Source organism: Crotalus tigris, unplaced genomic scaffold, assembly GCF_016545835.1.
Source record: "Crotalus tigris isolate CLP2741 ecotype Arizona unplaced genomic scaffold, ASM1654583v1 scf7180000017658.5313226, whole genome shotgun sequence".
NCBI classification, from domain to species: domain Eukaryota; kingdom Metazoa; phylum Chordata; class Lepidosauria; order Squamata; family Viperidae; genus Crotalus; species Crotalus tigris.
The window spans coordinates 4,257,192-4,285,000 of record NW_024096545.1 but is presented as its reverse complement, the minus strand read 5'-3'; the positions used below and the strand labels follow the sequence as shown (position 1 = coordinate 4,285,000).

Genomic DNA, 27,809 nt, shown 5'->3' with positions numbered 1-27,809 from the left:
ATCACCCAGTATATTTCTTCAAAGATTTGATATTCTTCATCTTGCTGTCAGTCGTTGGAAATAATTGTAACTACTTTAGATAATAATTAAACTATAGTCTGGTATAAAAGTGAGATGATTACACTTCAAACTATTCCCACTACTAATATTAAAGAGAGTGTAGTTTGGTGTAGTGGTTAAGGCAGTGATGACGAACCTTTTAGAGACCGAGTGCCCAAAAACTGGCCTTGCTCCGTTCCACCACCCTGCCCCGCCCCCGTTCTGCCCTCCATACCCCCCCTGCCTGCCCACAGGACCACTCACCGCCTCCAGGGCCCGCCACAGATCATCCAAGCAGCCCAGCAGCGCTATGGCGGCCACACACTCTGCCTGCACCCTGCAGCATCAACTGCATGATGGGGTGTGAGGGCAGAGTCTTGTCTATGCTGCCTGGCTGCCATGTCCTTGGCTGCACTGTTCCGTGTGGGCCACTCTCAGGAGCGACTCTCCTTCAGGGGGGCTGCTGGAGGGGGTTGCAGAGGGAGGCGAGGTTGGGGCAAAGGCACGTGTGCCCATAGAGAGGGCTCCGAGTGCCGCCTCTGGCACCCATGCCATAGGTTCGCCACCACTGGGTTAAGGCATTAGGCTAGAAACCAGAGACTAGGCAGCTAGGTGGCTAGGCTAATCACTTTGTCTCAGGCCTGGGAAGCAGGCAATGGCAAACTGCTTCTGAAAAACGTTGCCAAGAAAATTGCAGGGACTGGTCCAGGCAGTCTCTGAAAATTGTCTATGATTGAAAGAAGAGAAAAAAGGATTTTTTCCCCAAAGTAAATAGTGTTTCCCCAAAAATAAGATCGTGTCTTATATTAATTTTTGCTCCAAAAGACGCATTAGGGCTTATGTTTGGGGAAATACGGTACTAAATGCATCCGTCTGGCTGACGATCTTAACTGGGGCTTATTTTGGGGGTTGGGCTTATATTATGAGCATCCTGGAAAATCATGCTAGGGCTTATTTGCCGGTCGGGTGTTATTTTCGGGAAAATTTGGTATTGAAGTTGTCTTTGGTTGATGTAGATATGTAAAGAGGCAGATTTAGCAAATATATTCTATATATTTTTATACTGTATACAGAATGTGAAATACATTTGTGCTATTATGTATTATATATTCTCACAGAGCTCTATTGCTGGCTACAATACAATATAGATACCATAGACCAAAGTTCCAATCACAACACTGCATTGGAATCATACTACTAGTATCAGGCTCAATAAACGATGCACTAATACTTCAGGCAATGGGAGAGAAGAGCTTCAATCCAGTAAGTGTGTCAATGAGGCAGATTACCATTGCCTCCCTTTATATCATCAAACTACAAGGTTCTTTTCTACCCACCAACAAAGCAATAATGCAGCAATTTAATAATTCAAAATATTCAAATCTCTGCTAATTACTGAAGTGCAATTTGAAATAAGCAGTTTGGAATTTGTTCTGCTTAATCTATCACATGGATGATGCAGATGTAATTAACCAAAGTTCATATCAATCATGATAAGAGCATATATAATTTATCTAATGCACAGGTCGGCAACCTGCGGCCCCGGAGCCGCATGCGGCTCTTTGAGCCTTCCCCTGCGGCTCCCAGCCTCCTCTGCCTTTGCAGAGAGAGACAGAGACAGAGAGAGGAATTGCGCTTCCCTGCTTCTCTCTTTCTCTCAATCTCTCTCTCTGTGTGTGTGTGTGTAAAAGAGAGTGCACTCACAGTGTTCTCCAAGGAGCTGGGCGGAACTCCTCCCTTCGCTGCATCTCTGCAGGAAGCAGGAAGGGCAGGAGAGAGCTAGCTAGCCCAGCTAGGCTGACTCAGGAATTCTGGGAGTTGAAGTCCATGAGTCATAAAAGAGACGAGGTTGCCTACCCCTGAGATTGTTGGACAACAGCCTGAAGCTTGTCAGGTGAGCAGCAGATAGGAGAGGGGGGGGGGAGAAAGAGAGAGAGAGGGAGAGAGAGAGAGAGAGAGGAAAGAGAGAGAAAGAAAGAGAGCGGGGGAAGAGGAGTGGCAGACCAAGGGCAGATAGAGAGGGAGAGAGAGAGAGACCCTTTTGACATCTAAAATGAAGATAACACTGCATATATCCTTTTTTTACCTGTGTGTGTGTGTGTATGTGTGTGTGTGTGTCTGTGTGTATGTATATATATATATATACATACATACATATACATATATATATACACACACACACACACACAAACACACACCACAAACTTATAATAAAGGTAAAAAAGGATATATGCAGTGTTATCTTCATTTTAGATATCAAAATGGTTTTGCGGCTCCCAGTGTTTTGTTTTTGGTGGGAAACGGGTCCAAGTGGCTCTTTAAGTGTTTTGGGTTGCTTACCCCTGATCTAATGGCTCTGGCTCTGGAGTTCTTAGTTTTGTCTCGTAGTTATTCAAAATCAATAGAAATGCAACTGATTGTTGAACTGATCATTTATTAGAAATTCAGGCATTTATCATTTTTCTCAACAGTAAAAGATTTAACTATTATAATAGTGGAAAGAAGGATGCAAGCTATACATCTCGGAGGAAAAAACTCTACAGTTGCACTATAGGTTTACCAGATTGCTTCAGGATACACTATTATAGTTTACAATTAAGATAAAGATTGACTCAAAACATTTGCCGTAAGGATCAAGGCTAGCCATGAAGATCCACAAGAATGAATGAGGAATAAAGAAAGTTCATTTTTTCATGGTAAGGTTGTGCTGTTATAAGTCAAAGGGGAATAAAATACATTTGTCAATATGTGTTCAATTTTTTTAATATTCAGCAGGACAAAGCAGAGAGAATGAAGGCAATGTAATAAATGGTGATTTCTACATAAGCCTCTGCTTGAAAAATGTACAAAAAAAATCAAACGCAGAAAAAAAAACTATTGCTAAACATTTCATAAATCCTACTTAATGGAAAATTGTGAGTTTAAGGCATGAGCCCCTTTCCCTTATCAAAGTTTTAAAAATTTAACACTTCATTTAGTGAGGAATAAATGAAATTGGATAAATTATGTAAAAGAATTACCCTGCATTGTTACATATTTAAAAGAGAAAAAAATTCATGCATGTAGAGCATGGTAGGTAGCACAAATGAAGGAACATCGATATATTACGTTTTCATAGCAGGGCCCTTTAAATAATCCGGTAGTACTGAAAGGCTTCTTTTGTGAGCAGCTATCTATCCCTCATCTTAATGCACACGGTGAAGTGACAGTAGTGTGCTATGCACAACACTTTCCCCTTAGAACAACATTTTTATCAAAATGCTTTCTTTAACAATATCAAGAGTTTCCATTTTATTTACATTAGAACTTATCAACACAAGATAAAGTGCAAAGTCTCTCCCTCCCTACCCTCAATATTGTATTTGGCTAATTTACATATTATAAAATTTGAATACTGCTTCATAAATTGTCTCCCAAGTAAGTCACCAGCTGCTTTGTTTCTTGAATAGAACTTGCTCTTTTTATTTTTTATTTTATCAAAGTACGAAAAATACTCCTGCCCTGGACTACTTTGGCTTTAAGATGTTTTCCTGACCCTCACAGGAAATTTATTATTGGCAAATCTGTCATGTGGCAAATTTACAGCATTCTGTAAGAACATTGATGAGGCCTCTTCTTTTCAACCATAATGTAAGGTATTAGTTGCAAGAGAAAAGATTAAATTTAATGTAGGAATCTGATATGTAACATTTACATTACAGAACCACACTTGGAAGCTAAACCACCAGACCGAGACTTCCTCCAAAACGCTCCAGCCGCACCTTGCACCAGGAATTCATAAAAATGTTGCTCCAGTACTAATTGTCATTGCACTTCCCCTCCCCTTTGCTCTTTCCTTCATTCCAGGGATGAACAAAATTTCTTGTGCTATTACTACTATCATTACAACTACAACTAATGCACAGAGGACAACCATCTTTGATGAAGTTAACCTCATTCTAGAAGATGTGCCATATTAAATTCTTTGGCTCTGATGCAAAGCCCAGTAAACAATTAAAGATCTTCTGCTAGCTTTCAGTGGGTTTGAAGGCCTTTGGTTCTGAGTGAGTTTTATTCAGTACTGCTGTAGTCAGTGTGCCTACAACTACTAGATAATGTGGGAAGTCACTCCCAGGCCAAAGTTTATTATTTAATAGCTTAAATCCAATGTAAAATTGATATTTAACAAGAGTCAATTAAAACCACCGACCGATTTCTATGAATACACACGTCAGTCTGACTCTTTTTTTCATATACACTGTTAATGTTAAGATATTATTTTAGGATTCAAATCCTCTAAAGCTCAAAATGATGATCAAGGTTTTATTAAAACCACTAGGAATTTGAAAGCTTCCTTAAATAGCATGCAGCATAATTTGCCATTATTTTGGACTGCATGATGGTGTTTTTGGTGATGCAATACTAGATGTTCAAGAATCACAGGCAACTCCCTGAATACACACAAACACACACACACAATTATATGTTGTTGTTAAAATTAGCCTCTAGCACTAAATGTCACGAAAAATGGCCCTTTCCTTGTGCCAAGACATTTGTACAATACTTGGTCTAGCTGAGAGTAAGGCAAATAAAGATATCTCTAAAAGACATGTCTCAAGGATTCTAACATTAGTTATTCTTCACAACTTACATGAAAGTCTTCAATTTCCTCATAAAATATTTTGTTTTGATAAAGTATGACAACGAACATTGTTATGTGATTTAGGAAAATACTTTACTTAATCTGATCTCCAAAGCAACTACTGAACAGATTTGCTCATGTAAACAGATGGTCGTTGCAATTTATTGTAGTAATTTAATTGCTAAAATTTTGTTATTTGCATGACGAGCCCTAACAGTATAAAACTAAAAGATTTACCTTTTTGATCTAGAAGATGCTCACTGGATGCCAATCTCTATTGAGAGATTATGTCATGGTCATGGCACTTCTAATGTGAATATTCTGGAGTTACAAATATTCAAATACAATTTTGTTACGCATTCAGCTATAAAGTTCATTTAGCATATTTGATTTCTACTTTAGCCTTTCAGTGAAGGAAGAAGTGGGACTATTTGATGAACTTTAAAATACAAAGTAGCAGTCTGAAATATTTTAGTTGTTTTCAATTATATATCCATATGTGTTTTTAAATTTAAAGTGTACATTAAAAGGACATATCCTATGATGAAACTGAAGTAGATGAAAATATCCACTTTTAAAGTGGCATTCAGTTAATTGCAGTAACATAAATTAGTGATCTATTTGCAATAAAAATAAAAAATGGCTATATAAATGAACTTTTGCATTTGCTGAAACATGTATTTTAGGTTTTCACATAGTTTTCTTAGAATGACAACAAAATGTAATTCTGAATTAAACAAGATCCATCTCCATGTTAATTATCAAAGTATCATTAAAGTTTGGAAAAAACTTTGCCTTTTAGCATCTTATAGAGTACATTTTATCTTTATTTGGACAAAAAGAAAAGTATTTTAATGTTTTTTAGGATTGCAAAAAAGAACTAAGAGGTCCTTAATTCAACACTATTACTAAATGTAATATGAAAACTGCAGATATTGTATAATTGCTGAATAATATCAAATACACCAGAACATTACTGGATCTCTACAGGACATTTTAAAGTATATTTATGCCTTTGGAGATTGTAAAATATAATAAGAGATCAAAAAGATATTAAACTCCAAGCACGTTAGGACTTACAGGAAGCACCATTTAGACTATAATGCCACCTTCCCCACATAAGTAAATGAAGAGCAAGCTTTGTGTGTGTGCACTGATTATCAGGTTCTGGACTGTGGGCACAGATAGTGAGAACCTTACAGTTACTCTGCATTTTAAAACATGATACCTAGAACAAATAAATGACTCATCATGGCATTTGTACTCACTACCAAAATTAAGATAAATTGAAGCCACTGCCAATTTTAGCCCTTCATTTATACAATTTGACACTACAGTCCCATTCTATATTGTGTGCATTTAAGTTGCAAAGGATCGAACAGATTATTAGTGTAAAGTGTTTGCTTTATAGCCTCATCAGAACCAGACTGAGATTCTAATTGCTTAAAAAGAGTTCATAGCACCTTAAAATTATTTTTAGCATATATCCCCAACCTTAAAAGGTCAGCAAATAGCATGAATCTGTGGCAACAGCTCTCTGTTCAATAGTTTGCTTGAGAAACATAAATATTTAACACATTACAATTTGTGAAGTCATGACATTCTAATAAATATTAATAAATGAGTTAAGATGGCCAATTTCTATGTTTCAATGTAAAAACTGATACATATATGCAAAAAAGCTAGGATTAGAAATCTTTAGCACCCATGAAAATCTGAGATATTTAGTCTTAAAACAAGTAATTTTATGCAATGCACAAATGGTGAGCACAGAGAAGTTTTAAATTAGAATTTAGAAGTTTTGCCTGATCTATACCTTTAAATACTAGTGAGTATGATATGATCCTATTCAAGAATGCCAAACTCATGCATGGATTATGTTACAATCAGTGACATAAGACAATTTCTTAAACAGTCATTGCTTTTGACATCTTGAGTTTCTTTTAATCTTTCCTTCAGGTTAAAGACCATGCTTTGAAACTGCAGAGGTTTTCCCACACATTCTGAAATTAAGTATTATAATATGGAGACCAAGTTTTGCTTCATTTTCTTATGTATATTTTAATTTACACAAAAAATCTTATTTTTTTAAAAAAGTATTTATAATGCACCTGATGTTTTTTTTAATATTACACTTGTTTTGAGTCCATAGTCTACCTAACTTTCATTCCAGTTTACTGCTTTCTGTTTTCTGATCCAATCTACTCTTGTTGCTTTTTACCATGTAGATAAAGTAAGCAAGAGTTTCTTTTTCATTCACTGGGATGTTCCTGAAGTGACGACTGACGGTCTGAAAAAAAAAAACATTTTTTTTAAATAAACATTTTCCTAGCAGAAGGAAAATACATGTGGAAATCACAAAGTCATCACTGACTTACTTCTGCCAACTGAGCTTTATTGAGACCAGGTCTGGTTTGTAATTTGTAATGTCTTTTGTAACGGCGCAAAGTGTTTACTTGAAGTTGAAACAAGTCAACCTAAAAAAAGTGGCACAATGAAAATATATATTTAGTTTAATTGACAACTGAAAAGAATTAAACCTGTATAATGGCTTGCATTTAATAGCAGAAAGCTTCTTCACAAGGTATATAAAGTTGCACATGTTAATCTTTCCCAGGGTTATGTGGCAGGACAGCCATGTGACCCCAGGAAAATAATGCAGGTGTTTTAAGAAATTGCAAGGGCAACTTTAGTGCTGTAATGCGCTTCAAAACATTTTTTCTTCAAAAGCACTGCATTCCTAAAAAACTATGCAACAAAAGCAAAATATGGCCAACCCCGCTTCCTTGAAATTCTTTAACATTTACTTGTACTAGGAAATGTGTAGATGATTACATGTATATAACATGTATAACATGTTTTCAGCATCATATAGGTATTTTTGTTAAATTTTTCTTCAGAATTTTGAATGCTACAAACTTAGAGAACGAAAGCAGATAGGTTTACAATATGTTAATACCTCAAAAGGTTGTAAAACTGAAAATTAGGAGAAAAGGACAATCAGATTAGATGATTCATAAGATTAAGAAAAGCAAAGAAAAAGGACTTGCTAAAGGTATAGGATGTATAGCATGGCACAAGTATATAGTGAAAGACAGATGCTGAGTAGTGAGGGATTCAGGACATATAAAAGGAAGGCCTCACTCAAACTCTTGATGTTTATTCAAGATATAATAATTATCATCAGTGTGATAACATAGGGTTCCTCTATAAGGCAAGTCAGAAATTGGCAGAAAGCTACTGTGGCTGTTCTTGAGTTAATGATAAGTAGTGGAAAGTTAAAGCACTTCAGAAACAGTAACAAGTCGGTTTTAATCTGCTGTATCCAAAGTTGCTCAATTTTCTAGGTGTCTTAATAAATCTTAACAAATCCATGTATTATGCCACTTTTGGGAAGTGTAATTAAACTTACAAAAATATAAATAGAATCTGAACAGTAAATCTCAATTTTATTATGTAATTCACCTCTGGAACATCTATTTCATGCTCTGGAGAGTCTCCCCCATCATCGCTGGTTTTCCTTTTTCTTTTATTTCGGACACTTTGAATGAAGTTCTTGTGGAAATCACATATATACAAGTGTCTTACCTAAAATTAAACAAGAAAAAATTAAATGGCACAATGCTTACAACAGTAAAAAGAACGATAAAAAGAAAATCTGTCAACTTTCACTGCTACAAATTTGAGTTGTTTTAAAAAAGGTTTTCATCTGTTCATCTAAGAACAATTGCACATCAAAAAAGTACAACAGAAGAAGGGTTGCTTTCTTTTTACAGTTTTGATTCATTGTATGGAAAATGACTTCATTTAAGTCCATCTGCTTTCTTCAAGTTTGACAGTAAAGAGGCTGTTTCAAAAAAGGATTTACTGGGGTAGTGAGTTAAAACTAAAGCTGTGGGCTACAATGTGAAACTGAACATGGAACAGCTGAATTTAGTTTTTAATGTCAAATTAAAGTCCTTACTGTGGGGTTGATGGGTGTTTGTAGGTCTGTATGCACAAATAATACAACTTGACATCAAAACGCAAGGGCCATGAAAGCCGGTGGAGTGACTTTGGGCCAGTCACACTTTCTTAGCCCAGCTAACCTCACAGAGTTGTTGTTGGGATAATAGGAGGAAGATGTGTTAGATATGTTTGCCTCCTTGAATTATTTGTACAAATAATGAAGGTGGGATACAAATAAATAAACAAAATTTTTTTTTTGCCCTTATGTAATGTTATATATACAAGTAAGAAAGAGGATGAAAGTACATTGTGAATTCAGAAAACACATTTTTTTCATTTTCCTGTAATCACAGCTTGCTGTGACAAGCTTGCTAATAATCATTAAAACCCTTAAAATCAACTTTCAAATAAAAAATTAAGTGTGTTAGAATTTAATAGAGTTAACAAGCCCCCCACCAAAACTTGTGAGGAACTATTATGAAAGAAATTTAGGGTGGCAGAAAAAGTTGGGGGTGACAGTACTGCTTTTCAGTATTGAACTGTGACAAATTCCAGTTATTATTAGCTTTAAGTTTGGATACTGCCTATAAGTTCTCAAGAGCTGTTTGATTATGTTGGAGTATAAGTAAATAACTAAGCAAACCAACACTCCCAGGGACTATTGATAAAGGAATCCCATTGCTCCTGATTTGGCTATCTTTTTCTCTTATACACATACAACACATAATACACATTCAATAGACAACTTGTGATTCCTTGGGGGATCATTTCAGATACTACCTTACCAGATTCCTTGATGCATTCAACAATGGCAGAGCTTCTTACATAGTTGAATAGTTATTTAAAATTCAGGGAAACATTCAGAGATGCATCTGCCTTAAAAAGTAATCCATGTTGAGCTGTATAGCGCAGTCAAACATTAGGAGCTGACCACAGGATATGCTTTATGACATCTTGTATTATGTCATAAAATGCTTTATAATTTTTAGATCATAAAATGCTTTATAAAATTTGCAAAATTTCAATTCCACAGGAGTCATGGATCCTGAATGCATTCTGTAAGTTAGCTCATCTGAAATACCTTGGTTCAAAACATTTTGATCTATGATGCATTGTTTCACCCAGTTGTAGGTTACAGATATGAGAATTTTAGTAATGTATATTTAGTAATATATATTTAGAATATTGCAGAATTATAAGATGGTAGTTGTTTTATGCATGAAAGGTATTGAATGATACAGCAGAAATTTATAGTCACAAAACCTATTTCCAGAGCCTTACAGTTAGTATATTAATGAAATGTATCTGATGGAGTAAGTACTTGCTTAATAAAATAACCCATTTAGTAGACAATTAACTGTGACCATTTTGGATACATTTCCCTTGAGAAAACTAACCCACAGTTAACTTTTTTTACTATTACTTTCATATTTTACGGGGCAATAATTATGCTGAAATAATACTGAAAGAAATGAAATCATCAAAGTTTGTTCTTATATTTTATTCCGGTTAAAGGCATTAACTATAGACTAACCTAACAGACAACAGAAACAGTCTTACTAGACATCCACTGGTACTTTATATACTGTACATCTAAGGAATAAAACAACATTCTGAACTCTTTAGCTGGGCATTTTATTGGTTAACTTATAAATACATACATGAAGTTCTTTATTAATATTAGCACTTGTAATATCAGATAACAGATACATCACTATATGGCTATTGATTGAAAAGCAATCATTTTTTTCTATTCTTAAATTACAAATAATAAATAACTGGCCTCTAACACACTTCTAGTATATGTTTATATATAATATCAACATTCTGCCCAAAAATCAGAATTGGGTACAATTTTTCTTATTTTAGCTATTTACTACAAACTTGCCTTTCCCATTTTTTTCTGATATAACATACTTTATAACTTTGGCTATGAAAAGTAAGTACAGTTCAACAACAGCTGCAATCCATGCAGTTTTCTTTCAACAATATGAAGCTTGTGTTTCATTTTCCTTTCCTTTTCCCCACTAAGTCTTTTTACCATCATGCAGCCCTAGAATCCAGGTACCTTTATCAAAACCAGCTAGATGCTGCCACCTGCTGTGGCTTTATGCTATTTTTGTCACTTCAGTTCTGAATGAAAAAGATTAACTTTGTTACTATTGCTATTAGGTTTACATGTAAGATAATTATTTCATTCTTATATTTCATAAAAAAATAACATCATTCCCTAAAAACATAATAGGATTTTAATGGTGATGCTGTTTCAGGCACATCTCTACACTGGCTTCTTTACTAGGATCATAAACCAACGTACTTTCATTTTAATGCTGCATCATTCATTCATATTGTTCCTATCTCCTTGCTTCAGCATAGGAAAATACTGCTTTGCTGACGCAGGGAATTCACAGCAGCCCTTAGAATCCCATAAAAAGCTCCTCTAGGATTTCAGAGCTACTACAGCAGCACTAACTACTACCACAACAGAAGAGAGAGGTTCGGTGCACAACTGCAGGCACAGAGAGAAGCATGCAGTGGTAAAGCTTCTGCGGTTGCCACTTACACTTTTGTCAATATCCAGTTTCAGCTTTTTCTGAGAGATGCTCTTTTGGATCCTCTTGCTGAAGGAGGCGTTGCCAGCCGGGCGGACGCAACGATCCCCATCGTCGATGAGGCAACAACTTTGTCCGTAAAAAGGGGTGGTAGGAGGACCATCCCGGCTATCTTCCTCTGTGCTGAAACCATTCATCGCAACCTCCCACCAGCCTCGGTCGACCAAAGGGGCAGCGCCGGGATCAACTTCGCCAGCCTTTGCGCTCGCAAACCTCCGCCCGGCCTATCCCGCCCTGGGACTCCGCGGGTTTTAAGGAAACATCTGGAGAGAGCCGCCAAAGCAACGCTCGCTTCGTCCGCCGCGTCCACCGGGCGGCCTTCCCAGGGGCCCCGAGGAACCCCTCACGCCGCCATCCCGCCCAGGGGCCCCGGAAGCGGTCCTTCGGGGCTGGCGGTGTCCTTCGCCTCTCCGAGGAGTCGCTTTCCCGCTTCAACTGGCGGACGCGCTCCGTCCTCCTAGCCTGCCCCGACCCACTGGGGACCCCAGCCTCGCAAGCAGCCCCTCCGAGAGGAGGCGAAAGCAAGAAGGGTCCCTCTTCTCGCCTCCTCACGGCCTCCCGACCCCCTGGCAGCCGGCCGAGGATCTCGTCCCTTCGGTTGCTTAGGTCACAGCCCCCGGAGCCGGCAGCCCGGTACGTATGGCTGTGCCCAGCTGCCGGCCCCTTCCGCGGAACTCGCTAGGCGGACGCGACCTGTCGCTCCGCCGCCAGAGAGGCCACCAGGCCACGGCAGCCCAACGCCCGCACCCGCTCTCTCCCTCGCCCGCCTCGCTCTCGTCCCTTTCCCACTCCCTCAAACACAAAACCTGCCCGCTCCGCCTCTTCGCCTCCAAGCGGAAGTCCCGTCCCCGGGCAGCCAGTGGTTAGTGCAGCTCGAGAGGCGGGGCCTGGGCTCCCGCTCAGACAAGGTATTGGCCGAGGCAGCTGCTCGTGCCGATAGGCTACTTCCTGCGCGAAGGGAGGCAGCCGGAGAGCGTTTGAAGTCCGTGCTCAGAACGGGCTGGGGGTACGGAGCGGGAGTTCGCAGGAGGCGGATGGGGAGCTCTTAAGCTGCCCTGTGTGAAGCCAAGCCTTCTGCAGGGACACGCGCGCAAGAGGGCGGGCGGGTCGGGCTGGGAGAGTTCGAAAAACCAACGCTCGCGTCCACCTCAAAGGCGGAGGTGCCTTGCGGGCGCTCGGGCAGTGGACTTTGGACCAGGAGCGCTTTGGCTCCTGCTCGGACCGACTGCGTGTCTGGTTGCTGCCAACTAATAGAGCGGCCTCTACGGATGATCAGAGCCCAGCGCTACCCGTGAAGGGCGGCCGTGAGATCCCGGGGAAGAAAGAGAAAAACAAACCGGGAAACCAGTAGGGTGGTTGCGTGGCGACATGGACGCCACAGAGAACCAGGGTAAAATAAAGGCTGGGAGCTTCCTGTACCCCATAAAGACTCTAGAGCAGAAAACAGCGGACGTCCAGGTCGCAGCTCTTACTGGTTTTTGGGGCTAAGATCCAATGATACAAATTCTTGTGAGAAACAAACTGAAAAGCTGGTGGATCTCTGGAAGTTTTACCTTACAATTTTTCGCCCGAGTACTTTTCAAGGTGTAGGCGTGTGGGTCCCCACTGCACAAGCTGAGTTAGTCTATTGAAGATGGGTCTAGAACTCATGATGTGGAACCATATAAAGGGTTAATTTTGCTGGTCTGAAGTTGAATAGCTGATTATTGGAATTTGTTCCACAACTGAATGTAGTGATGCTTGGGCAATTTTGGTGAATATGTTTTTGTCAGCAATGCATTTAGTCTGAGCTATGCACAATTGCCCAAGGCCACTCTTCATAGAACACATTACCTATAAATAAACAATTAGTAGATCATCTGAGTACTAATCTCATCCCCTCTTGAAGGTATGCAAATAAATGAATGCACATTGCTTTACTTTGTGAATAGCCAGGAGAAACCTGGAACCAAAAGTAACTTAAATCTTGTTTTAGTTCTTGAGACTTTACAGAATTCTATAGATCTACACCACGGGTAGGCAACCTTGGCTCTTTTATGACTCATGGACTTCAACTCCCAGAATTCCTGAGCCAGCTGGGAGTTGAAGTCCATGAGTCATAAAAGAGCCAAGGTTGCCTACCCCTGATCTAGACCATTTTTCTCTTCATGACCTTCAGGTATATTTCATGTTTCTTTTTGCTGAAAAAGATCCAGTAAGGAAGAAAACTATGCAACATTGCTTCCTTTAGCCAGGAGTGTCCAACCAGTGGCCCTGGATTGCATACAGCCCTGGACAGCTGCAAACGCCTCAATATTATAACATTATTATTTGTACCTGATTTCATTATTTTTACAAATAACTCAAGGCGATGAACATATCCAATACACCTTCCTTTTATTTTCTCCACAACAGCAATCCTGTGAGATAAGTTGGGCTGAGAGAGTGTGACCGGCCTAAAGTCACCCAGCTGGCTTTCACGGCTAAGGCAGGAGTTAAATTCATGGTCTGTCATTTCTAGCCTGGTACCTTAACCACTAATTAAACTGGCTCTCACTTTTTATCACATATATTAATATACCTATATATAAAACACATATAACCCATATAATATCACATTATATGATTTATCTACATAACTATATTATATATTTTATATGTGGTCCAAGACAGTTCTTGTTCAAGGAGACCCAGGTAAGCCTAAAAATTGGATACCCATGCTTTAAACAAAGCTAGCAGCTGTTTATCTGTAAAAGCCCTCTATATCTTACCCATAATCCTGTCACATATGTATCTTGCCCATCTCTGGTTTCCACATGATGTTGCCTTCATCTTTCAGCAGATATATGAAGCAGCCTTCAATCACCTTTTGCTGTTCCAATGTGTAAAATTGGATGGAACAGTTTGGTATTTCTTAGTCATTTCAAACTGGTGGGCATCTCCTCTCTGAGTATCTGACCATTGTCTTCTGCCATCTTTCTAGCCTTTTTCTTCCAGCAAAGAAAGCTGCATACAGCTGTTCAAAAGCCTACAGCTTTACCAGATATTTGGTGAATTTGGAATTTTTGAATAGGTTCAGGTGGTGTGCTTTTTACCTTGTCAAATGCAACAAAGCAAAAGAGATCATCCATGTCAAGGATGAGGGGGGACATGATAGCAGTGTTCCAATATCTCAGGGGTTGCCACAAAGATGAGGGAGTGAAGCTATTTTCCAAGGCGCCTGAAGGCGGGACAAGAAGCAATGGATGGAAACTAATCAAGGAGAGAAGCAACCTAGAACTAAGAAGAAACTTCCTGACAGTTAGAACAATTAACCATTGGAACAACCTGCCTCCAGAAGCGGTGAATGCTCCAACACTGAAAGTTTTTAAGAAGAGACTGGACAGCCATTTTATCTGAAATGGTATAGGGCAGGGATAGGCAACCTTGGGTCTTTTATGACTCGTGGACTTCAACTCCCAGAATTCCTGAGCCAGCATGGCTCAGCTTGGAAACCTCCCTTTTCCTTCAGCATGGCTGACTCAGGAATTCTGGGAGCTGAAGTCCACAAGTCATAAAAGAGCCAAGGTTGCCTACCCCTGGTATAGGGTTTCCTGCATGAGCAGGGGGTTGGACTAGATGACCCCCAAGGTCCCTTCCAACTTAATAATAATAATAATAATAATAATAATAATAATAATAATAATAATAATAATAATATACTATTATATACCTTTCTTGGCCCCATATATGCCCCTTTCCCACATTATTGTCCTGACCTTATAAATGTAGACTAGGCAAACAGCTTACATTATTTGTACTTGCATTATTGAGATAGAGATGAGTGATTTTGTCAGTCCTTCCCAACCAGGGATGTATAATGCTTGTGCACGATATGCATATGCAGATTATATACCTTTCTTGGCCCCATATATGCCCCTTTCCCACATTATTGTCTTGACCTTATAAAAGTAGACCACGCAAACAGCTTACATTATTTGTACCTGCATTATTGAGATAGAGATGAGTGATTTTGTCAGTCCTTCCCAACCAGGGATGTGTAATGCTTGTGCACGATATGCTTATGCAGGGATGTGGAGCACCAGAAAGCCTGTTCGTGTCTGTCTCAAAAGTATCTTGACATATCAGTGTGATCTTGTCATGTGAATGTGGCACAATAAGGAATCCCCCATCCCCCATTATGACACTATTTCCTAAGGAGACAGTTACAGCATTTGCACCTATGCCTAATTCAAAGCATCTCTTCATCCTTCTTCTTGTATTTCTTAATAGGAATAGATGTTAGAAGCCCCTATATTACATAAGATAACTGCTGGATTACTACCAAAGGATCCATTATTGCCATAATAAGCTTGGAAGTGCTACATTACAGTTTATGATGTGAACATAAAACCACAAGCCAACATAATTATTTTTCATGCATCCATAAGGAATATGTCTAAATTAACCACTTATAAGAATGATTTGACATTTGAAATAAAACAGCCCGAATAGCTCATTTTAAAAATGCTGTCATCTTAACAGTATCCAGACATTTTCACCAAAAATAGCTATCCTGTTGTATGAAAAAAAATAATTAGATTAATAATTTAAATAATTATACAAAAAAAGCCCTGCCCCACATGGAGAACCAATTCAGTTTAGGGATAAGGCCTCAAGCTAGAAACCAGGAGACTGTTAAGTTCTAGTTCTAGCCTCGGGCATGAAGCCAATTGAGTGACCTTGGGCCAGTCACTTTCTCTCAGGAAGCAGGCAATGGCAGACCACTTCTGAAACCTTGTCAGGAAAACCACAAGAATTTGTCCAGACAGTCCAGGAATCAGACATGGTTGAATGGAAGAAAAATAAACTTAAAAATTAAAACATTTCTTCTTTTCCATCTTTGTTTTAATATTATCTTCATTAGGGATATGTAAAGGCCTAATTCTGTTTAAGATAAATGATCTTTAATGATAAAAAGAAACGCTTCAAATGGCCCAAGCACAACAAATTTACATTATAGCAAAAAGTGATCTTAATACAAATGTTAAACTTATACCAGTACTAAATATTAAATACTTTTCTTTATACTGTTACTATAATTTTAAAAAGCTTGGACTTTTGAGAGGAAGAAAATGCATTTTTAAGAGTTATTGCTTCAAAAATTAAAGCAACACAATCAGGAAAAAAAACATTAACCTTCTGGTTAATATTACCTCCCCTTTATTTTTCTCTGTAGAAAGAGGGAAGTGAATGCATGTAAAGTGTTTATCGGGACTTTTATTTTCCACAAAATGATTCATTGGTTCTCTGCTGCAAACAGTAATGAGAAACTAGTTGTCTTCTATGAGATAGCTGGGATAATAAAGTCCCACCCCCCCAACTGCCTCATCTTCTTATCAGTGATCACCTCAACATTGCAGGAACCCAGCAATTATTGAGCAACTATCTGGCAGAATTAAAAGTAGTGGGGGCAGAGTGGTTTTGGTTCTTCTGTAGAGATAGATGTCTTCTTGGTACATAGTAGAACTCATCAAATTTGCAGATGACACTAAACTGGCAGGAATAGCCAACACCTCAGAAGACAAAGCTCAGGATCCAAAAAGATCTTGACAAACTTGAACAATGGGCCCTATCCCAACAAAATGAAGGACTGCAGGACTTGGGTTTGGCTAGTCTAAAGAAGAAACGGGTGATATGATAGCAGTATTCCAGTATTTGGGGGGCTACCACAAAGAAGAGGCTGTCAAACTATTCTCCAAAGCACTAGAGGGCAGGACAAGGAACAATGTTTGGTAACTGACCAGAGAGAAGCAACCTGGAATTAAGGAGAAACTTCCTAACAGTGAGGACAATTAACCAGTGGAACATCTTGCCTTCAGAAATCGTGGGTGCTCCATCACTGGAGATTTTTAAGAAGAGACTAGACCAGGGGTGTCACACTGTCGGCCCATGGGCCGGACACGTCATGACGAAACCGTGCCCACCCTATTGCCGGCAATGGGGAAAAAGCTCTGGGACATCGCGAGTTTGATATGTCTGGACTAGACAGTCACTTGTCTGAAATGGTATAGGTTCTCCTGCTTGAGCAGGGGGCTGGACTAAAAGACCTCCAAGATACCTTCCAGCTCTATTCTGTTCTACATGCTGGCAACTGTTGCTGGCTTCCAGCATGTAACGGTTGTCTTTTTTTCCTTTATATCAGGGATGTCAAATTGACGGCCCGCAGGCCAGATGCGTCATCCGGAAGCTGTGTCCACCCATTATCGGCAATGGCAAAACCGTCCCGATATGTTTCGTGATGTCTCATGACGTTGCAAGGTTGACATGTCTGCTTTATATAAAGCATATAAGCTCCAGAACAATGACATCAGTCAATTGTACTGCTGGTCATGGCTTCCCCATTGACTTTGTTTGCAGAAAGTGGCAGAGAAGTTGGAAATTACAATCATGTGACTTAGGGATGCTGCAACAATAATAAGTTCGGGCCACTTGCCAAGCACTTGGATTGCGATCACATGACCACCAGAGAGTTGCAAGGTCATAACTACCACTATTGTAAATTCAGTCGCTGAATGAGTGGTTGTTAAGCGAGGATTACCTGTATTATTTCATGTAATCAGTCTCTCCTCTCTTTACAAATGCCTTGGCTGTTACAAAACAGAATAGATGTACAAGTTTTCAGAAAAAGGACACAATAAAAATTTATTTTAAATATATTATAAAAGAAAAACCATTCAATTCGTAAAAATACTAAACTTGACATCCAAATGATTTCCAGTTAATCAGCAATACTACATTAAAGTGCTAGACATCCTTGATCTTTTCCAATTTAAGACAATGTCCCAAGATGCACAAAATAAATACACAATTCGTGGCAACATCCAATTTAAAAGAAACTGTTAAGCATGCATTACAAAGAGGGAAACTGTTTAAGAATCCCTGAAGACTTTCTACATATGAGCTGCATTTTTCCTGTTTCTTTCTCCTTAAATCTTTAGCTGTTTAATAGTATTGTTGGAAGAGCTAATTTTATACTTACTTTGGTTACGAATAATGCAATGTTGTGAACTTAGTGCATATAATTTTCTTTGTGATAAAAACATTCTACCCACCACAACATATGTTTGTATGCTTTTAAATTGGTTCAAATTAAAACATTGTTTTACCTACTAGAATGTGAAGGTACAGGTAGTCTTCAGCTTACGACCACAATTGAGCCCAAAATTTATATTAAGTAAGAAATTTGTTAAATGAGTTTTGCCCCATTTTATGACTTTCCTTTCCACATCTGCTAAATGAATCACTGCAGTAGTTAAATTAGTAACCTGGTTGTTAAGTAAATCTGGCTTCCCCATTGACTTTGCTTGCCGGAAGATTGCAAAAGGGGGTTATATAACCCTGGGACACTGCAACCATCATAAATGTGAGTTGTCAAGCATCTGAATGTAAATCACATGATCATGGTGATGCTACAACGGTTGTAAGTGTGAAACGTGGTCATAAGTCCCTTTTTCCCGTGCTATTGAACATAAATTTATTGGAAAGCTTAGAACAGAAGATAGTTCAAAACCCCCATTATAACTAGAACTCAAATTGGGCTATCGTTTTTAAATTGTTATCTTGATCTAAAAATGATATTTAAGGATGATAAATAAAATTTGTGTAAAATTTCGTTTTTACTATCGAAACACGACTACAACAGTGTCTCTTCATTTAAAGCATTTATGTATTCTGTTTTAATTTAAGAACAAAAGAAGCATTCTGTTCAAAAAACAGAACAAAATCAACTTATCTTGTATACTTCCTATGTTGGCACCCAGTTGAGATTGAACCTAGCTGGGACAAAAGCACCCGTGGAAAGTCACTATAGGAAGATAAAATAAATCCCTTTCTTGGGGAAGACTTGCTTGGTTCTCCTAAGATCAGTAATGAATTCAGAGTGTTTAAAAATCTTTAGCAATATTTGATTTAAAATCTAGTTCACTGTGATTGTTTACCAAGATACTACAATTTCTGGAAAAAGTTTATGTACTTTGAGCCTGTTAAGGGCATTTAGAAATAGGGTGCTAGATTTCTAAACAATTAGTGGCATAATTTTATATGCAGTAATAACAGGAGGCATAGTATCAGGCTGCACCGGAAATAATCCAAGACACAGAAACTGTGTGCAGCTCTTCAGTCAGAAATTTTGATTTTGTTACATATTAAAGGACTAATTTCTCTCTTTATGCTAGTTTAAATTCTGTCAAACTAACAATTTTTATATCAATGTCAGCACTCTGTGAATAGCTCTGTAAAACATTTTTCCCCAGATGTGAATATTTTGTGTTGCAGATCTAGACGAAAAATGAAGATCAAACTAGAAACTTAATCAAATCAAGGAATGTACTGTTTGCATGGTAAAAAGAAATATTGTATGACCTACTAATCTTCCACAGGTAGCCCTTGACTTATGACAGTTGGGACTGGAATTTTGGTTGCAAAGCAATATGGTCATTAAGGAAATCATCACATGACAACCAGATTTCCAGCCATTTTTATAATAGTTGTTAAGTAAATCACCATAGCTATTAAGTGAATCATATGGTCATTGAAGTGAATCACACAGTTGTTAAGCAAATCCAGTTTCCCCAATTGACTTTGCTTGTCAAAGCGAGTTGGGAAGTTGCAAATCACAAATCACAAGATCTTGCAATTGTTGTGAATGTGATTGCCAAGCAATCATATTCAATCACCTGACCATAGAGGGTGGTACGTCATAATTTTGAGGTTGTAAGTCATTTTTTCTGTCACAACTTTGAATTAAATGAATGATCATAAGTCAAGTACTGACTTCATCATTATTTTTATCAACAGCAATATGATGAGAAAATGGCCTGATAACATCAATAAATAACAACCCTTAACAGATTTTGTTGTACTATTCACATTTCTGGTACAGAAGCTATTAGTTCCTGAAGCTGACTAAAACCACTGTGAAAATGTATTCAAGCATACATAAAGGTGTAAACAGTTTTCTTTTACCACAGCCCTATTATTATTATTATTATTAATAATAAATTAATTAATTAAATGTATATGCTGCCCATCTCATGGTTCGAGGCAACTAGATATTGGGAAGGTTGCCTAATATCCCATATAATTAGTTATATTTTGCTTTGCTTGGAAAATCACTGGAGAAATTGGGGTTAACGCTTTCATATCTGTGTGCAACCATCTAGGACTAATAGCCAGTCAGGACGTCCTGGGAAGATTTTTACCTCCCAATACTTGTACTTGTCAATGAAGTGAAATGTTGGAACTCAGAGATTCTCAGGTTTTCTAAATTATCCGTCATCCTTCCAGCTTGCAATCTGAATTTATAATAAAACCATACCCTCAAAATATCACGAACTGCTAAATGTACATAAGTCTTGTACATTTCATACCCATTTTACTCTTGTCCAGCAAGGCACTAGGAAATTGTTCAAGTTTAAGCTTTTGTTGTACATTTGCATTTAAAAAGGCACTTCTTTATTTTAATGATGCTGTTATGTTCAATTTTACTGACATTCTAATGGGGCAAGCATATGCAAAAGTTTTCTAAAACAGTTTCCTGCAATTAATATCTTTAGTTGGCTTCCAAAAATTCACATAGCATCACAACTGGCCACTATATTTCACTTCATAAAAGGTAAACAGTCAAAACAGTGAGTTAAAACTATACTGAATCACTGCAATTAAGTGAGGAACCACCTATTTACAATCATTTAGAATACCTTATGGAACAGCATTTCTTTCTCTCTCTGTTATGATCTATAAAGCCCTATACAACTTGGAATGAGACTATCTGAAGGACTGTTCTTTCTGAATCTTCCTTGGCTTTTAGATATTTGATAAATGTCTTCTCTCACTCCAGCATCAAGAGAGATATGTTTGATGGGAACTCAAGAAAATTCCTTGTTGATGTCTGGAGTTGCCTGTCCCGAACAATCATCCTTCTACCAGTGGGTAACAATATTGTTATTTAGGCTGACTTTTAAGTATATTTTGACTGCTAAATTAGACATATATACTATTGTTTTCACAATTCAGCTTTAATTATGTTTTACATTGTAAATGTAATATTTGTGTAAATTGTTAACTTCCTGGAATTTTTTTTGTAGGATTTAAGTCTAATTGAATTAATACAAGGTCACAATACCCACTATTGTTTTGTAAACTTAGCACCGATAGATGTGATCTTTATATAAAATATGCTTGCTACTTGAGGTCAAGTTATGTGACTATTAATCTTTGTAATATGTCCTAGTAAAATTGGGAAGCTAAATTTTTATTTTTAACATAACTAGTTGATAAATTTCCAAAGGGAGTATTGACATACATGCAATCTGGAAAGTTTATAGAACATGTTCTTGTGATTATAAATAAAAATGAATGTGGACTAATTATATACAAACATGGTAAAAATGAATGTTCATTTTTTCAACTAGTCAACTGCTACTATAACAAAATGTTCAAGAGTTCTAAAAGAATCATTAGTATGAGAAATCAAGAAATACTAATATGTCAATTTATTTGGCAAAAAAATTACAAGTATTATATTGCTGCAGAGAAGTCAAAAATTTTCACTGTCCACTTAAGATTTAATTTCTGTCAGTTTCTAATGGATTATTGATAGTATTACCATAGATGTAAGGGCCAGTATTGTAACCTGATTAGGAGTATACATTAGGAAATTCCTAGTTAAAATCTGACTTTATTCTTAAACTTGCCACATATGGCTTGTCCAATGCCTATCTGTTATCACAGATATCTGGCATTCATATCTGTGAACACTGTGTAAACATATACTGATCATTATATATTATTTAATCATGCCCACCATGAAAAAAACTTCAAGTAAAAATGGCAACTGGTCATGTACAGTATTTACTGCTATTATTACTATAAGTTATGGTGTGCAAGAATAACACTAATAAGTGTATTCTTACATTTTACTGTAATCTACATGTTTCCTGATGTTTAGTTATTTCAGTTATTTAAACATTTTCAGTAATGTTTCATTCTTGCAGCTTCTTAACTAAGAACTGAAAAAGGAAACAAAACTTAAGAAATTGGATAATTAAAATTTGAATAAAGGACATTTTCTCATGAATTCATTTTTGAATTCTAACTGTGTCCCTCTATACACTTCACAGATTGTCTACATGTAGCATAGTTATAACAATGCAGATTTCTAGACTTCTTGCTAATGGGGATGAATTATCTAGAGACATACATGCAGCATCATCAAAGTAAAGACTGGCCTGATAGTCACTCTCTCCTGAGATTCTTCCTTTTTCATTTTTTAGAAAATTATTTTTTAAAAAATTGTCATATCTCCTGTAAAAATTATGACTGTAATATTTACATATAAATAATGTCTTTAAAGATCAAGATTCTTATTAAAGGTTTCCAAGACTGTTGAATTCGTATGTTCAAATATCCATTGTTGGGTTGGAGATGAAGGACTGCACATGTTCATGAAGATTTTTCGATCACTTTCATTACAGTCCATGCAGCTGCCGCTTACTGGGTGATAAAGTGTCTTGTCCTGAGGATGAAAGTTAAAATTAGTCTCATTACATGCACTATTTATTATTTAAATTAACTTTTTTCATATCAGAAGTCAATATATTATCCAACAGACTTTATTTGGAATGATGTTTTGCAAAAGAAATATATTGTTAATTTTTTGAAATTATGATTCTATTTGCTCTTTCTTGAATCTCTTGTTCTGAACAACATATTATAGCTCCTTTTTGGGTTTTTTTCTATTATCTAAGCAAAAAATAAGGTATCATTCAAAAGGTTACAAGATGATCACATCATTGATGCAAGTACAGGTACTCACTTTCCGATATTTCCATAGCTGATTTCCTTTCATTCCATGACAGTCATAAAGGGTGACTGGGCTGTTGTGGGAAATAGCATCAAAACAATATTTCTTTGCATGCTGAGGGTCTCCTGGACGGATATCCTCTCGCCAGCTGAATGTGAATACCTGTTTAATAAACATATGCTATCAGAAATAAATGAAAAAAAAAACCCCACATTTTTCTTCAGATTAATTTTTAATCATTTATCCTTGGACAAGAAATTAGATGTATTATAATAAAAGGCTGCCATTGCATTCTCAAAAATGAGCATATTAAGATTTTGTGTACTGTTATGAGTCTTGCAAATATTGTCTCTACATATCATATACTGTAGAGCAGGCATGTCAAACTCGCGACGTCACATGATGTCACGCGACGTCATTGCCGGAAATGGGGTGGGCGCAGTTTCATCGTGACGCATCCGGCCTGCGGGCTGGCAGTTTGACATGCCTGCTGTAGAGGAATTATGCAATAATTGATGCTTTAGATGCCTTAACTTAGGGGTGTCAAACTTGCCATGTCACGTGATGTGTCACAACATACTGCGACTTTTTCCCCATTGCAGGAGCTAGGGTGGGTGCGGTTTTGGCATGATGCATCCGGCCCGTGGGCCGGCAGTTTGACACCCCTGCCTTAAGTCATCAAAAATAGAATATATCTAGTTGATATATTAATGACTTCTGTCTCTTGACAGTTATAGACAGTCTTGGGGATTGGGTCATGACCACTAAGATAGTCTATATCAGTAATGCTATTACTGCCAGTGCTAAGAAGAGTCATATAATTATAGTTATCATTAAGAGCAATTATTTTCCATTGTTTTAATGATACGCAGCATTTTGGTTCAGTATTTAAAAAGTGCTTTAGAGTACATGACAACACAAAACACTCTTAAACTCATTGGCCTATTAGCATCGATTGGTCTGTGATAAATGATGTTACATTTTAGGACAGAATCAATCATTGCAATTCATTTTTCAAGAATAGTTACGTTGAGATCCATGAAAGAATATTCTGCAAAGCCTTCATTGGTGAAAAGTTTACTCAGTGATTTTTGAAAAATTTCTGAATTGTATTCATCTACATTTTTGCAAAGATTTGCCAATTTCTTCAATGTAAACCAACTGTAAATGGTACTGCTGACAGATAATGGTAAATGCTACAATGAAGAATACACAAGTATGCTTTATTGGTGTCTAGGTGATATTTACTGTATGAGCTGATCAAGACTTGCAGGGAAAGTGGGCTGAAAATGACAGAAGTCTGATGTGAGTTTTGATATTGTCCATAACTCTGTATAATAAAAATATCATCAACAAATCTTAGTTTTAGAAAATGATTTAGGGAGCAGGAATTAAGGAAGCATTGTCTAAATAGTAATATTGCCATAATATGATGACATATATTTTCCCCAAGTTAAAGTAATTTTTATCCTTTTCCAACTGCTCTATGTATATTATGAGTATATTATATGCGTACTATGTGAACATAACACTGTATTTGTCTCTTAGTATTATATTTGATTTGTTTTTTTAATTCTGCTTTTATTACTTTATAAGTAACTTTAAATGCAAACATACTTAATACTTCTTCCTCCAATTTTCCCCACAACAACCCTGCAAGGTGGATTGTGCATAAATAGAAACATAAATTAAGTTCATCTTAAAAAATGCACTTACCTGCACATTGCTCCATGCAGCTTCTCCTCTACCTTTCACACAGGTTTCAGCTCTTAGTGGTGAACCTAAGGTCCCATGCTTTGTATCTACACAAAGACCGGTCCCTACATTACGGATCTGTGAAATAAAATCAGTGATGAGAGCCATTTAATAAGCAATAGCTTCACTGGATGAAATTTGTGATGCAATTCTTAGTTTAAAATGCATACAAAAATGATGTATGCTGCAGTTTTTAAGCAGTTTTAAGTCCAATTTTTATACTACCTTAAAAATAGCAAGAAACAGGAGAGAATAGATTTACAACTTAACTAAATTTATTAAACTGACATGAATCAGAAATATCACTGAATCATTTATCTTTGAGCTGTGGTGGCGCAGTGGTTAGAATGCAGTATTTTCAGGCTGACTCTGCTCATTGCTAGGGGTTCGATCCTGACTGGTTCAAGGTTGATTCAACCTTCCATTCTTCCAAGGTCAGTAAAATGAAGACCCAGATTGTTGGGGGTAATATGCTGATTCTATAAACTGCTTAGAGAGTGCTGCAAAGCCCTACCCAAACAGTTCTTCTTGAGGATGACATATAAGTTTTGAATAGTTATTTAAGATTACAATTGAGGTTTGTTGTTGTTGTTAGTTGCAAAGTCGTGTCCGACCCATCGCGACCCCATGGACAACATTCCTCCAGGCCTTCCTGTCCTCTATGATCTTCTGGAGTCCATTTAAGCTCACGCCTACTGCTTCAGTGACTCCATCCAGCCACCTCATTCTCTGTCGTCCCATTCTTCTATTGCCCTCAATCTTTCCCAGCATTAGGCTCTTCTCCAGGGAGTCCTTCCTTCTCATTAGGTGGCCAAAGTACTTGAGTTTCAACTTCAGGATCTGGCCTTCTAAAGAGCAGTCAGGGTTGATCTCCTCTAGGACTGACAGGTTTGATTGCCTTGCAGTCCAGGGGAGCGCAGGAGTCTTCTCCAGCACCATAGTTCAAAGGCCTCAATTATTTTGCACTCAGCCTTTCTTATGGTCCAGCTTTCACAGCCATACCTTGCAACTGGGAACAACTGAGGTTACCTTCTGTCAATTCACTCCTAACTAAACCTCCAAAATCTTTCTCTCTTCAGTTCCTCCTCCCTGCATAATTTAAAGAGAGAGAAGAGGAACCCTGTAATACCATTCTGTGGGTGTTTTACTATCCAATCATCATAGAAACTAATATAGCAAATTCCTGTTGACATATATACATTGTTCAATTCCTGTAAGTAATTCTGTAATATTGAAATTAAAAATATGCATTAAAAACACATTGACCAGCCTCGGGAACTGCAATCAGAGAGACCAGAAATTCTGTGATTATTATGGTATTTGCAACCGTATGCTAAAGTGTAGGCAAATGGGCTGAATGACTTGAATAAACTAACCTCTCCCCAGGCAGCTGCTGGAGGTTCCACAGGTGGGTAGAACTTTCCCAAGTCCCAAGCAACTTCATTCATAAACCACTTGAAACTTTTGCAGTTCAGTTTAATACGAAGTTCTTTCTGTGCAGCCACATCCCCTGCTGACAGATGTCGATATTCAGGTCTTCTTTGATAAATGTATTCTGCATATTCGTCCATCCATACTTCAGCCACTCGTTTCAAGTTCTACAAGATTCCAGTATTATAAATAAAAAATAAAAAAAATCTCTTGATAAATATGAAGGAAAGGAAAAATAAAAAAAAATGGCTAAGGGTAATGGATAGGATAAGGACAACTAGTGATAAGCAACTCTTCTTGACTTAATATTTCTTTTCTATTGGCACGTAGACTTAATATGTTAAAAGGTTAAAAAGGTAAATTAATGTATTTTAGATAGACACTAATCTCACCACAGTATTTGGCTGATGTATATATTGCCAGCTTGACTCAAAGGCAACTTCATTTTGTAGAATTCAAGATACACTATTTCATAATGAAATTATAATACTAAGTAAATCCACTAAAAGTTGATTAAAATTTAATACTTAACTCTTTGATAGATAAAATAGTTTTAAAGCTAGGCTTGTAATATAGGGAATCAAGTAAGAGAATGTATAATAAATTTTGAATAAATTAAAGGAATTTTCCCATTACTTCTTTTCCCACAAGAGGGAGCCTCTAACCACATTTTAAGATATGTTAATTTTGAATAAGAAGTAAAATATCTTTAAAAAATATTCACAATCTGAAAAGAAAAACTTGAATTTATAGTTAGGTAGCGACTAAATTTTTCATTGGAGCATATTTTCAAATATTCTAAAAACTGGTAAGTTCTTCATTTTAATTGTGCATATGAAAACTTAATAATGATATGAATATTGCACGTGTTTAACGGTAACTTTAGATCTTCAGACCTCTTACTAATGCATTTTCCTTAATTTACCTATCTTCTGCTTACAGGGACATGAATTTCTAAAATAAAAGACACACGAACAGGCTTCCTGTGGTAACAGATGACTATTTTTACTACAGTTCAAGTGAGTGATTTTTTAAAAAAATACTCCATTGTGAAGGTGTAAGAATAGCCCAGCAAGATTGCTTCTTACCCTAGCTAAGCTGACTCCTGTTGGAACCTTATAAGGGACATATTTTCTATAAATGTGGCCGACTCGAGAACAAGGGATATCTTCCATGCGACCTCCACACATCCAGACCTGTGAAATAGGAGAAAGAATATGAACAATTTAATTTTTTGACTATGTTGTGAATCAAAGCTTTTGAAAACAGAGATAATATTGCAATTTCAGCAAAATACACTTAGACCTTATATATTGTTCTGTGCCATTTCAGAGTAGTATGTACTGTATCTAAAATTATTTGAACCAACAGTGTATTATAAAAAATATCAGACTGTAACACATACCCCTAAACTAATTGGAAGATGAGGTTTCTAATGCACAATTTGCCTTATGTTAGTTTGTCTCAAAGAATACTCATCTTTTATATACAGGTTAAGTCAATCTACTAATACATGTTTTGTAATTCCCAGAGTATGCATGAAATGTCTAATTGTTATAAGAACAATAAGGAGATTTTT

General features: G+C 37.2%; 2 protein-coding genes across 3 annotated transcripts in view; both read right to left on the bottom strand.

Annotated features, from left to right (window-relative positions):
- Positions 1–2,453: 2,453 nt before the first annotated feature.
- On the bottom strand, positions 2,454–12,031 carry SAP30L (SAP30 like). The gene is made up of 4 exons (XM_039335769.1): positions 11,172–12,031; positions 8,126–8,248; positions 7,039–7,137; positions 2,454–6,950 (listed from the first exon to the last, which is right to left on the bottom strand). The coding sequence occupies exons 1-4, from the start codon at positions 11,355–11,357 to the stop codon at positions 6,825–6,827; spliced, it is 534 nt and encodes a 177-aa protein (XP_039191703.1). The 5' UTR covers positions 11,358–12,031; the 3' UTR covers positions 2,454–6,824.
- A 9,688-nt stretch (positions 12,032–21,719) lies between these two features.
- GALNT10 (polypeptide N-acetylgalactosaminyltransferase 10) overlaps positions 21,720–27,809 on the bottom strand; it is a 54,384-nt gene continuing 48,294 nt past the window's right edge. For both annotated transcript variants that reach the window (XM_039335767.1, XM_039335768.1), the window contains exons 8-12: positions 27,319–27,426; positions 26,176–26,397; positions 24,761–24,877; positions 23,057–23,206; positions 21,720–22,756 (exon numbers count right to left, since the gene is read on the bottom strand). In XM_039335767.1, coding sequence (XP_039191701.1) covers positions 22,589–22,756; positions 23,057–23,206; positions 24,761–24,877; positions 26,176–26,397; positions 27,319–27,426 — 765 coding nt within the window. In that variant the 3' untranslated portion in view covers positions 21,720–22,588. The remainder of the gene's footprint in view (positions 22,757–23,056; positions 23,207–24,760; positions 24,878–26,175; positions 26,398–27,318; positions 27,427–27,809) is intronic.